This window comes from Eriocheir sinensis, unplaced genomic scaffold (genome assembly GCF_024679095.1).
Source record: "Eriocheir sinensis breed Jianghai 21 unplaced genomic scaffold, ASM2467909v1 Scaffold165, whole genome shotgun sequence".
NCBI classification, from domain to species: Eukaryota; Metazoa; Arthropoda; class Malacostraca; order Decapoda; family Varunidae; genus Eriocheir; species Eriocheir sinensis.
This window is the reverse complement of record NW_026111017.1, coordinates 499,837-512,509: the sequence shown is the minus strand read 5'-3', so window position 1 is coordinate 512,509 and position 12,673 is coordinate 499,837. Positions and strand designations below refer to the sequence as shown.

Below are 12,673 nucleotides of genomic sequence, written 5' to 3'. Positions count from 1 at the left end.
CATCAGCCCTGACAACAACAACAACAACAACAACAACAATAACAACATCAACAGATAAATATTTTCTGTCAGGAAGTAATGTTGGTTACCGAGGCATCATATTAGTGTGTGTGTGTGTGTGTGTGTGTGTGTGTGTTTGTGTGTGTGTGTGTGTGTGTGTGTGTGTGTGTGTGTGTGTGTGTGTAATCAGTCACGAAATTGGAAAATAACATTGCAGTCATATTTTGTTTTCGGTTGATAGCGATCCCGGAAATTTCTCTCTCTCTCTCTCTCTCTCTCTCTCATAAACACGGCATAGAGCGAGAGAACAAAGGAGGCATTGGTATGTACACAAACAGTATAACCATGCAGATATTAATTCCTTCTAAATCACATCGCTTCCCTCACTGTTACCATCACAACCACCACCACCACCACCAGCAATAACCACTACCACCACCAGCACCAGCACCAACCACACCTTCGTTCCTACTCCAGTGACTTTCAACCTTTTCCTTCTCCTCTGACTCATTGCAGAACGGAGGCGCCAGCGGGTCCACCCCTCCTTCAGCCTTCTCCAGAAACAAGCCCCGAAGTCGCTCGCTCATCCGCCGGTCGTCCAAGAAGGCTAAGCAGCAAGTGAGAGACGCCCAGCCTGATGAGTGCAGTCTGTCCTAACCTACTGTGGCGTGAGGAGGTCCGTGGCTGCCGGAGCGTCGATGCAAAAGGAGGTTTCTCTGCTGGCGTTCCGCATTATCGTGTGTTGGTACGTGTACCGTTTGAGTGGACAGAGAGAGAGGCGAGAAGACCCGGCATTAACGTAAGAAGAGGAGGTAATACAGGTTGGCCAGAGGGCAAGAGGGAGGATAAGGCAAGCCTATAAGGTAGGCATGGAAGAAAAGAAGAATTAACATAAGGCGAGAAGATGAAGAGAAGATTCCTGCTGTGGAGAGCTTTCAAACTCCTTGTTGGAGAATACTTAGCGAGTGATAACACCAGAGAAAGGTGGAAGACTTTGGTAAAGTCCTTGTCCTATAGTGCACAAATAGTGGCTGATATGGATCATCACTGATGCTGATAATGAGTGACTGACTGACTGACTGTGGTGGTTGTGATGATGCTAGTGTACAGTGAACAGTGGCTGGTTGTTTTTGGGAGGAAGATGAGAAAGGGTTCATGTTTTGAGGTCATGTCAAATAGAGGAGCTAGGAAGAAAAGAAGGCAGGAAAGGAGTAATGAAGGGAGTGATCCCAGTGTGTGTGTACAGGGTTACAGACTTTGAGAGTGGACCATTGACTTTTACATATCTATTTTTCCTTTTTTATTAACTCGCTAAAAGAAAGAAAGGAAAAAGGAAAATGACAGAAGGCATGATCTCAATCCTTTCTTACGATGTTGCAGGTATATGACTATTCTTTTGTTCACCGATTTGTCTATATAATATCTCCGTCGTGGATGTGAGTTAAGGGTAAGTCAGGCCACGTCTCGAGAACCTTAGCTGCCTCGAGTGAGTTAAGGTTCTTGGTCTCGGTCTTGGAGAAAGGGAGAAAGGGTCTGTTGCTGGGGCGAGACATGGTACAATTGTTGTTCTTCTTGTGTATTCCTCGAAGTCCTGTATATTAGAGTAAGTTCGTGTGACTAGAAAGTGGAAACATTCAATTACATGACCGACTTGCCCTACGAAGAAATCATTAAAAGAGAAACGAAGAACATTATTAAGCGGCTAATAAAAAGTATCGTCATGTTCACAGTAAAGGAAAAACATAATTTGTTACATCACTCAGCCGTCTCCAGCCAAGAGCATAAAAAGGAAGTAAATGACGTGAAATATTCAGCATACAAAGTCACAATTCCCAAATATAAAGGTGAAGCAAAAGAGAAAAACAAAAGACCAGTTTCAAAGTATAAAGATGAAAGAAGAGATAAATAAAAAAAAAGCAGAGTCATTTTCCAGACTAGACAGAATATTAAAGATAAAAGAAAATATAGAGGAAAATGATATATACTGAAAAGCTTGCGAGGAGTTTCCAAGAAGCCGAACGAAAGAGATGAGAAGATAAAGGAAATTAAGGGAAGAAATACGTTTTCCGGAGAAGGTGCGTTGAGGTGGAGCCGAGCAGAAAATGGAGGAAAAGCGAAACCAGGCAACATTAATCTCGATCGCCTTACGTAGTCTCCCCCGCACCGCACCATCTACTTATACATACGCTGTTGTCTCGCACACTAATATATATTTTTCCTCTGTCTCCGTCGGCACCGCAAGAGAGAGCAGCACGGCAAGTCTTGAAATATTTGTACGCGGGTGAGGCGAATGCAATATACACCCAAGCATATAATTAAAAAGATAAGATATAGAGATGAGAAAGAGAAAACTGTGTGATTATAAAGGTGGTTTCACTTACGCATATATTTTGTTATATCTTGGTCATTTTTGCTACTTCAGTGGAGGGTATTTATTTCCCTTATTAAAGTGTCATGGATTCTTCTTCTCATTTAGTTTGACCGGTATCGTATACTTACCGTGTCTAGTGAAGTAATACGTGACATTTAGATAGAGTGAATAATATCGAAGGTCGGCAGTGTACAACCTATTGACGTTGGTAGTATCGTGAGGCAAAGGAGAGAAGAGCTGAGTGACTCCATGCAATTACCTGAAGATGTTGAGCAGGTAGAAGACAAAAGTACCAAGAAGTAAAAGAATATATGCCTCTGAAAACGTTTTAGGATTCTGCGTTTTTTTTTTTCGTAACGGCAAGTAATGAAAAATGAACATGCAAAAGAAGGATAAATCACACTTATAATGACACTTATATATAGAGAGAAAGAAAATATTATATCCAAACTTCACAAATGTAAGAAGTTGTATATTAGCAGTCTAGAATTATATCAACTAATAATATATGTTTGTTTGTGATGGTAAAACAAAGGCGCAAAAACAGTTTAAAAAAGAAGACAAAAGAGTAACATCAGCCATCACGATAATAACAATATAATATTTTTCTCTTCAACAGTCTTCGAATTAACAGTTAGTAATGTGTTGTTTATGTATGCAACTGGAAAGCAAAGAGGCAAAAAAAAAGAAAGAAAAAGTATATCCAAGTTTAAATAATGTACCAAGGTATCTTATTCTTTAACAGACCAGGCATTAACTGTTAGCTGTAAAATATATGTATATACACCTGGAAAAGAAACAAGCAGCTGGAATAATGAGAAGATATTAAAAAAACTATAATTAAATCTAAAAAAACGTACCAAGATACTTTTTTTTAACAGACCAAGATTTAAGTTAGCAGTAAAATATATACGCACACACACACAAAAAAAAAAAAAACATGGAAACAAACAATTGAAAGAAGATGAGATAAAAAAAAACAACAACTGCAAAATCAAACTCTAAGAATATATGATGAAATGATTATTTTCTTTACCAGACCAAGATTTAGGTAGTCACAAAAAGACAGAAGATAAAAAAAAAGAAACCAGCCAAATCACATTCTACTAACATGTAAAAAAAGATGATATATGTGCACAAAAAACAAACAAACAAACAAAAAGACAGAAGATAAAAAAAAAACAGCCAAATCACATTCTACTAACATGTATAAAAAGATGATATATGTGCACAAAAAACAAACAAACAAACAAAAAGACAGAAGATAAAAAAAAAGAAACCAGCCAAATCACATTCCACGAACATGTATAAAAGGATGACTTATTATTTCGTTCACAAGCCTAGAAACGGTGTCTGTCTGAGGCTCAAATACTCTTTAGTTTGCCATGTCGTCGTCGTCGTCATCGCCTACCTGTAGATAATGTCGGAATAACGATAACGATAACTAATAATAATAATAATAATGGTGAATGTATTTTCCTGTCGTCTTCTCTGTTCTGTCTTATCTGTCTGTCTGTCTGTCTGTCTGCCAATCCGTTTCGCTTTCAATATTCCAGTGTGTTGGTCTGTGTGTGTGTGTGTGTGTGTGTGTGTGTGTGTGTGTGTGTGTGTGTTCTCTGTACTGGCTGTAATGTAGTGATTTATTATTTTATTTTTTATTCCGCATAGCATCGTATTTTTTTTTCTTCCGCTTCGCCATGCACACAAGAGTCCCTTTGTTCGCGTGTTCCTGTTGCTCTGTCGCATCACTCCGCTCTAATTTAATGCCACTAGGTGAAGGAAATTTTAATGTTCGTAGCGATGCGTGTGTGTGTGTGTGTGTGTGTGTGTGTGTGTATAGAAAGGAAAAACGAAGGGGAGTGAGTGAGAGCGAGAATCAGGGGAAGAGGAAGTTGAAAGAGCAAAATAGTAGTAATGGTAGTAGAAGAATAGTAATATGAAGAAAGGGATGTGGTAGTAGTAGTAGTAGTAGTAGTAGTAGTAGAAGTAGTAGTAGTAGTAAAAGAAGCTAAGAATGTCGAGTTTGTGTGTGTGTGTGTGTGTGTGAGAGAGAGAGAGAGAGAGAGAGAGAGAGAGAGAGAGAGAGAGAGAGAGAGAGAGAGAGAGAGAGAGAGAGAGAGAGAGAGAGAGAGAGAGAGAGAGAGAGAGAGAGAGTTAACTTATATGTTGAGTGAAATGTGATGTCGAGCGAGAAGATGAAAGTAGAGAACTGGGAGCAGGAGGAACAAGAGGAAGATGAGGAGGAGAATATATATTGAAACAAGACAGTTAATAATGGAAATATAATTCATTCGAGGCATTGTTCCTACCTACATGACAGAGAGAGAGAGAGAGAGCGAGAGAGAGAGAGAGAGAGAGAGAGAGAGAGAGAGAGAGAGAGAGAGAGAGAGAGAGAGAGAGAGAGAGAGAGAGAGAGAGAGAGAGAGAGAGAATATACGGTTTGAACTTTCACCATGTCGGGAAGTAATAATATAATATGTATGAGACATGAATTCAGCGTCGCGTCAAAGGTAATGAGTTTGTGCATTATTGAAAAAAGTAATTTGTGCTCAGGTCATTTTATTTTTTTATCCTTATAGTATATTCCTCTCTACCTCCACCTCTCTCTCTCTCTCTCTCTCTCTCTCTCCTCATTTCTCTATCTGTCGCTTTTCCAGGAACGCGGTAATAAAAATCCTGTTCCCGTTGCCAGGTTTAAAGCTTGAAGGACTGAGAGATAATGAGGTCGAAAGTTGGTGGTGTTCTGGGTAATGTTGTGAAGGAGCGGTCATGGCTGTAAGGGCAATGGCTTGTCGCTCCAATTAGTTCTCCTTCCCGGTCTCCCAGCGTGCCGGCGAGCTCATAATGTTGTGTCGTGAGGCGATGCTGTTCAATCTTCCGTGGTGAGGTGTTAAAGATTCTCCGACTGTTTTGTTACATAGCTCAGTTTTGATTTATATATCTACACAGACGGAGCTCTTTGTTGATTATGTGCTGTTATATTGCTTAGTTTTGATTTATATATATACACAGACGGAGTTCCTTTTTTTTTTTTGTTGTTACATTGCTTAGTTTTTATTTTTTTATATATATACAAATTGCTTTGAATGTTCATGTTATTTTATATATATATATATATATATATATATATATATATATATATATATATATATATATATATATATATATATATATATATATATATATATATATATATATATATATATATATATATATATATATATATACACACGCACAGAGCTCTTTATTACGGTAAGTTCTAATGTCAATGACTCGCAGCATGAATTAAACCTGTAAATCTATACCTATATTTACTTATCTCTGTAACTCTATATCTAACAGTTTTTTTTTCTCTCAATCAAACAACATGAATAGCTATTACATTAGTTTCTCATATAACTGATTGACTTGCAGCACGAATTGAATCTGTAAAACTGTAAACTGACACGCATAACCCGACCATTGCACCTGTGTGTGTGTGTGTGTGTGTGTGTGTGTGTGTGTGTGTGTGTGTGTGCAGCGAGAGGCCGGCCAGCTCCCCCTCGGCGTGTGTCAAGACCAAACTCTCAGTCACTCTGTTATTCTCCTCGGCCTGAACATGTCTCGGAGTGGTGTAAGGGAAGCCTCGGGTATCCTCTGTAAAATAGTAGCGTAGTAGTCATGTATACGTACGTGGGTAGTGATAACCAGCGCCGCAGAATGGGAGAGTGCGGCCACCCTCAACACAGGAGTCTCATCGTTACCAAAAAAAAAAAAAAAAAAAAGCCGCGCAGAATTCAAACTGACGTGGATACAATGGATTTTTTTTTTTAAGTGTATGTGTGTTCGTATGTGTGTGATCTACGTCATTTTTGCAGATCATGACGATTCCTATAGCACAAGAAACACTCTAACGATACTATATAGAGCACTAAGAAAAAACTCTAACGATACCTATAGCACAAAAAACACTCTAACGATACTATATAGAACACTAAGAAAAAACTCTAACGATACCTAGAGCACAAAAAACACTCTAACGATATCTAGAGCACATAAAAAATACTCTGACGATATCTAAAGCACAAAAAACACTCTAACGATACTATATAGAGCACTAAGAAAAAACTCTAACGATACCTAGATCACAAAAAAACACTAACGATATCTAGAGCACATAAAAAATACTCTGACGATATCTAAAGCACAAAAAACACTCTAACGATACTATATAGAGCACTAAGAAAAAACTCTAACGATACCTAGAGCACAAAAAACACTCTAACGATATCTAAAGCACTAAGAAAACACTTTGACAATACGTAGAGCACAAAAAAACACTATCGATACAAAGACCACTAAGAAAACACGTTGACGATACCTAAAACACGAATAAAAATCACACAAAAACACTGACGATACCCAGAACCCACAAAAAACACCCTTACGATACCCAGAGGACAAAAAAAACACGCTTACGATACCTAGAGAACAAATGAAACTTCTCTTGTATCCGCATAAATTTGAATTTCGCGCGGCTCTTTCGGTAACAAGATGGCGCCCGTTATGAAGGTGGCCAAGCTCTCCTCTTCCCTGGCGCTGGCGATAACGGGGTGCTGGCCAAGGGAACAGCGGCTCTCGTCCTGTGGCTCGTCGATGCACATTATAGACTTACTGTAATCCTATCCATTGAGCTGTTCTGATGCTTACGCGACTACTTTGGACTAATAATAACGATAATAAAGACTGATGCACGGTGATGGCTAGTTATTGTGTGCGTGAGTTACCTTTCCTGATGCCTAAAGTGATCGGGTTCCAGTATTTTATTTCTTCCGTCAGCCAATCAGATTCGAGTGAGGGAGAGAGGGTTGTCATGCTTTCGAATATTACTTAAGACTAATAAAAATGGTAAGAAAGACGAATGCACGGTAATGGGTAGTTATTGCATGCGTGATTTACCTTTTTTGATGTCTAAAAGGATCGGGAGGATGAGGTAAGGTAATGAGACGTTCCAATATTATTTTCCTCTTTAGCCAATAAGGTTCGTGTGTATGGTTCTAGAGAGAGAATGAGAGTTCTAATGCATGGGTAGCTACTTTGGATTAATAATAATGATAATAAAGTGATGAACGATGTCTTGGCAGTTACTATATTATAAGAAATCACCTGTTTTTGATGATTATAAAGATTGGGAATATAAGACGTTCCAATATTTTTCATCGTCAGTCAACCGAGTTCGCATAATGGTTCGCGCGATCGAGAGAGGGAGATCTTATGCTTTCGTTACTAACAAAGAGTAATGCACGGTGTCTTGGTAGTTATTATATACAAGAGAGCACCTTTTTCTGATGCATATAATGGTCGGGAGAAAGAGATGTTCCAATATTTTTCCTCGTCAGCCAATCAGGTTTGAGTATCTGGTTTGTGCGTTCGAGAGATGGTGATTTTTATGGTTTCCTTACTAATAATGATAATAAAGTGATGCATGGTGTCTTGGTAGTTATTATATACAAGAGAGCACCTTTTTCTGATGCATATAATGATCGGGAGAAAGAGATGTTCCAATATTTTTCCACGTCAGCCAATCAGGTTCGTGTGTTTGGGTCGCGGGCTCGAGAAGGTGAGTCAAGGAGTCAGTCAGTGGACCCCCAGCAACGGAGGGAGAGTGTCGCTTGTTCCTGTGCTCCTTGGTGGTGGTGCTGCAGCCTCTTTCCGCACACTGTACAGGTAGGGTTGAAGAGTGTATTTGTTTTCACTTTTTCAATATACGGGGAAGATTTTGACTACGTGCGCGGGCAGTTTCCGAGAAGTTTATTTTTGGGTATAATATGGGTATGATGTCTGGGTATAATAAAGGGATAATATGATTTATTTTAGGTATTCACTTTAAGATAATATTCGGGGAAGATTTAGACTAAGTGGGCTGGCTGTTTCCGACACAGTGTTTATTTCTGGGTAATGATGTCTTGGTATGATAATGGTATAATATGATTTCTTGTACCTGTTCACTAAATAAGGGTAAGATCTTGATTACCTGAGCAGTTCGTTACTGAGATAATGACTATTTCTGGGTAAGCTACGATCATATGAGGTCTGTTACTTGTGCGGACTGTTCTTGAGACAGCTAAATTATTTGTGGGTAAGATGTGATGGTTTTAGGGTTGTTACCGGATAAAAGTGAACACGGCACCTTGTAACACGTTTTCAATAATTACATGAAAGCCGTAAACAATAACTAGTTTTGGAGCCGTATATTTAGTCTGAATATTATCTTTTAAACTTTTCAAATAGGCCACGCACGACATTAGGCAAATTTCTGGGTCAATGAATTAATGAAATGTCATCTGTTTGGCTCGAAAAATAATAAAGAGAATAATATGTTAGGTCAAAACCACGTACAATACAGCAACACGCCTGATTGGAGTACACTAATGGAACAGTGAAGTAGCGAACTGCCCTTGTTTACCGTGAAAATGATGAGAAAACGTCGGATGTTTGTAATATAATTCATTAGCAAAACAACTTATTATTTATTACCCAGAACATGTTGACGATATCATTCCAGGAAGGGGCATGTTTCCACGCCCACAACCGTATGTAAAGTTTCTGAAGGTAAACTTAACAATTTTTTTAACTCATCGCTTCTCAGCTGTCTCATTGTTGTTTTTACTTCTTGTTCTCTTTTCTCCTTTCTTTTTTTTATCTACATTCTTTTTCTTTTTTTCTTTTCTTCATCTTTTATTTTAATTTCCCTGCTTACTTTTCTTTTTCCTTCGCTTTTTTTCGTTTCATCTGTTTTTTTTGCGGTTTTTTTCAGAGGTGTTATTCTTGTTTCTTTTCTTCCTTTCTTTTCTCCTTTCTTCTTTTATTTTCATTTTTCTTTCCTTTTTATTTTTTTTCTTAACTTCTTTTTTCCTTTATTTTTCTTCGTTTTATTGTACTCTTATTTTTTCAGTCGTCTCATTCTTGTTTTCTTCCTCTCTTACCTTCTTTCTCCTTTTATCTGGATTCTTCTTCCTTTTCTTTTATTTTCTTCACCTATTTTTTTCTTCTCCTTACTTTCTTTTGCCTTTGTTTTATTGTATTTTTTTCAGTCTCATTCTTGTTTTCTTTTCTTCTTTTATCTACAGTTTTCTTTTCTTTTCTTTTTTCTCCACCTATTTTTCTCTGCTTTCTTTTCTTTTTCTTTCTTTTTATTCTCCTCTGATTTCTACTTCTCTTCCAGTCTTTGCTTTTTGGTACAGTAAGAGGATGACGATGCAATGATAATATTAATGATAGTTATGATAGTATGGTGCATTACCTCGCCCACAACTATATGAGCTGCTGAGTCTATTGAGGTTAACTTTACAAATTAGATGCAGGTTACTACTTTTTTTCCAATCTTTATTTTTGTATTGAAAGAGAATGATGATGCAATAATAAAAAGTTACGATAGTTATGGTGGTATAGTACGTCACTTCCGCCACTATCGTATGACCAGATTCTGTTGAGGTGGACTTTACTAAATTAGATTCTGATTTCTACGCTTCTCCCATTCTTTGTTTTTGTGCCGAGAGAGAAAACGTGATGCAATGATTAGTTACGATGATATACTGACGAAATATTCCTTTGAGCCAAAACCGCTTTCGGGCAATTTTTGGGAATCTCCTGGCCAGCGCTACCGTGGCCTTTTATTATATTTTTTTTGTTTCGCTTTTAAGTTTTCTGGTTGCTGTAAGAAAATAAGGTTGCGACGCTGCGGGAATTTGATTTACTTTCCCTCTCCTCCAATATCCTCCGAGGTTAAGTTTTCCGGATGAATAACTTATTTTATTTTCATCGGAGATTTTTTTTAGAGGCGAATGTTGCTGCTGTTATTAATATTGTTGCTGTCATTATTATTATTTACTACTGCTACTACTGCAACTACCACTACTACTACTACAACAACTACTACAACTACACCTACCACCACTACTACTACTACTACTACTACAACTACCACTACTACTACTACAACAACTACTACAACTACTCCTACCACTACTACTACTACTACTACCACTACTACCACTACTACTACTACTACTACCAATACTACTACTACTACTACTACTTCTACTACTACTACCATTACCACTACTATTACTGTCTGGTGGTCTTTCTCTCTGGTTGGCCTTCACGTTGATACCAAAGGAGGAATTAGAGGGAAAAAATACAGCAATAACGTGAAAAGCCAAACCTCGAGCATCATCATCATCTTCAGCAACTGGTAACACTATACATATTTGAAAGAGAACGCGGTGCTCTTAATAAAGAACGACCATATGAATAATGTTTTTCTTTACGGTCTCAATGCTTCGGTTTCTGGTTTTCATTCTTATGTTTTGTGGGAGGCTTTTTATTTATTTATTTATTTATGTATTTATCTTTTTTTTTTCGTTTATTATTCTATCCATTCTGGTGTTTGATCTCTCGTTGTCTCACTGCCTGTGTCTTTTCTCTCTCTCTCTCTCTCTCTCTCTCTCTCTCTCTCTCTCTCTCTCTCTCTCTCTCTCTCTCTCTCTCCCCCCTGTTTCAAAATGGCGCCGGTACATATCGATAAGGGTGACCAGTTTCGCTTCAACACGGATTTGCTTTATTTATCTTTTCTATTATTGTTTTTCTTTTGTTTCCCGCCGCCCCGGAGTTCACATGGTAACGAAGTGCAAACAGGAACTTCATCGTTGTTAGGGTTTATGTATGTGTGTGTGTGTGTGTGTGTGTGTGTGTGTGTGTGTTTTCTTTATGGGAATGTTGTGTTTTTCTTTTTTTTTGTCATTTGCTTAATTTGTGTTCAGGTTAATGAAGTGAACTGCGAAATTAATGTGTGTGTGTGTGTGTGTGTGTGTGTGTGTGTGTGTGTGTGTGTGTGTGTGTGTGTGTGTGTGTGTGTGTTGCGCTGTTTTTATATTGTTTTGCGTGTTTATGTTTGAGAGAGAGAGAGAGAGAGAGAGAGAGAGAGAGAGAGAGAGAGAGAGAGAGAGAGAGAGAGAGAGAGAGAGAGAGAGAGAGAGAGAGAGAGAGAGAGAGAGAGAGAGAGAGAGAACTCTTTCACTGGAGGCTGTACGTAAGACATCAGTGGGTAGCTTGAGGTAGAGTAAGACTATTGTTATAAGACACCCTACTATGTATGTATATGAGAGAAAAACAGCGCCGGAGGAAACGAGGAGGAGGAGGAGGAGGAGGAGGAGGAGAAAACTGACAAGGAGGAGGGAAAAAGAATCTGAAGGGGAGAAAGAGGATGCTGATTAAGAGAGGCGATGAACCAAAGAGGGAGGAGGAAGAGAGAAAGGGAGACAGTAGGTGTGGAGTAAAAGAAGTAGAAGAATACAAAGACAGGGAAAACGAGAAAAGAGTAACAAAGATGGAAAGGTGGAGAGTAGGTGAAGAATAGACGGAGGAGTAAGAAATATGGAGAGAAATGAATAGTATTTGTGGAGTAAACGGAAGTAAAGGAGAGGAAGAAGTGAATCATGGGGAAAGGTGAAGACTAAACGAAGGAGGAAGAAATATATAGAGAAATGAATAGTACTTGTGGAGTAAATGGAAGTAACGGTGGAAGAAGTGGATCACGGGAAAGGTAAAAAAGAAGGGAATGAAAAAGAAAGTGTGTTGAGGATGGAAGCTGAGTTGGAGAAGAGTGGAGTGCTTAGAGAATTGAGAAATGAGAGTTAAAATAAAATAAAGTTAAATGGAGTTTGATTTAGGAGATTAAAACCACTGTAGATGTTATAGTAAGTTTGTTCGTAGGATTTATCACCCATACAAGACAGAACAACCCCTCACATAACTATTGTTTAAATGACACTCTCATAAGCAGGTCTGGGTGCGAGAGGGATTTCGGGGTCTTAGTGAGCTCTGATCTCCGTCCAAGGGCACAATGCATTCAAGCTAGAAATCGAGCTAATAGGGTACTGGGATTTATTTCAAGGAGCGTAAGCAACAGGAGCCCCGAAGTCTTCCTCAAACTATATTTAGCATTAGTTAGACCTCATCTTGACTATGCGGTTCAGTTCTGGTCACCTTACTATAGAATGGATATCAAAATGTTAGAATCGGTGCAGAGGAGGATGACTAAGGTGATTCAGGGGTTGAGAAACTTGCCATACGAGGAAAGACTCAAACAGTTAAACTTGCATTCTCTAGAAAGGCGAAGGGTGCGTGGAGACATGATCGAGGTTTATAAATGGATGAAGGGCTTTAATAAGGGAGACATTCATAAGGTTTTGATGGTAAGAGAACCGGGTAGGACACGAGGTAATGGGTTTAAACTGGATAAATTCAGATTCAACAGGGACA

General features: G+C 38.5%; 1 protein-coding gene across 1 annotated transcript in view; it reads left to right on the top strand.

Moving 5' to 3' along the window:
* Nucleotides 1–4,498, top strand: part of LOC126990444 (GTP-binding protein Di-Ras2-like) — a 109,363-nt gene extending 104,865 nt beyond the window's left edge. Inside the window, exon 4 of the mRNA XM_050849052.1 lies at nt 517–4,498. Within this exon, the coding sequence (XP_050705009.1) occupies nt 517–657 (141 nt within the window). The 3' untranslated portion in view covers nt 658–4,498. The remainder of the gene's footprint in view (nt 1–516) is intronic.
* The last annotated feature ends 8,175 nt before the right edge of the window (nt 4,499–12,673 follow it).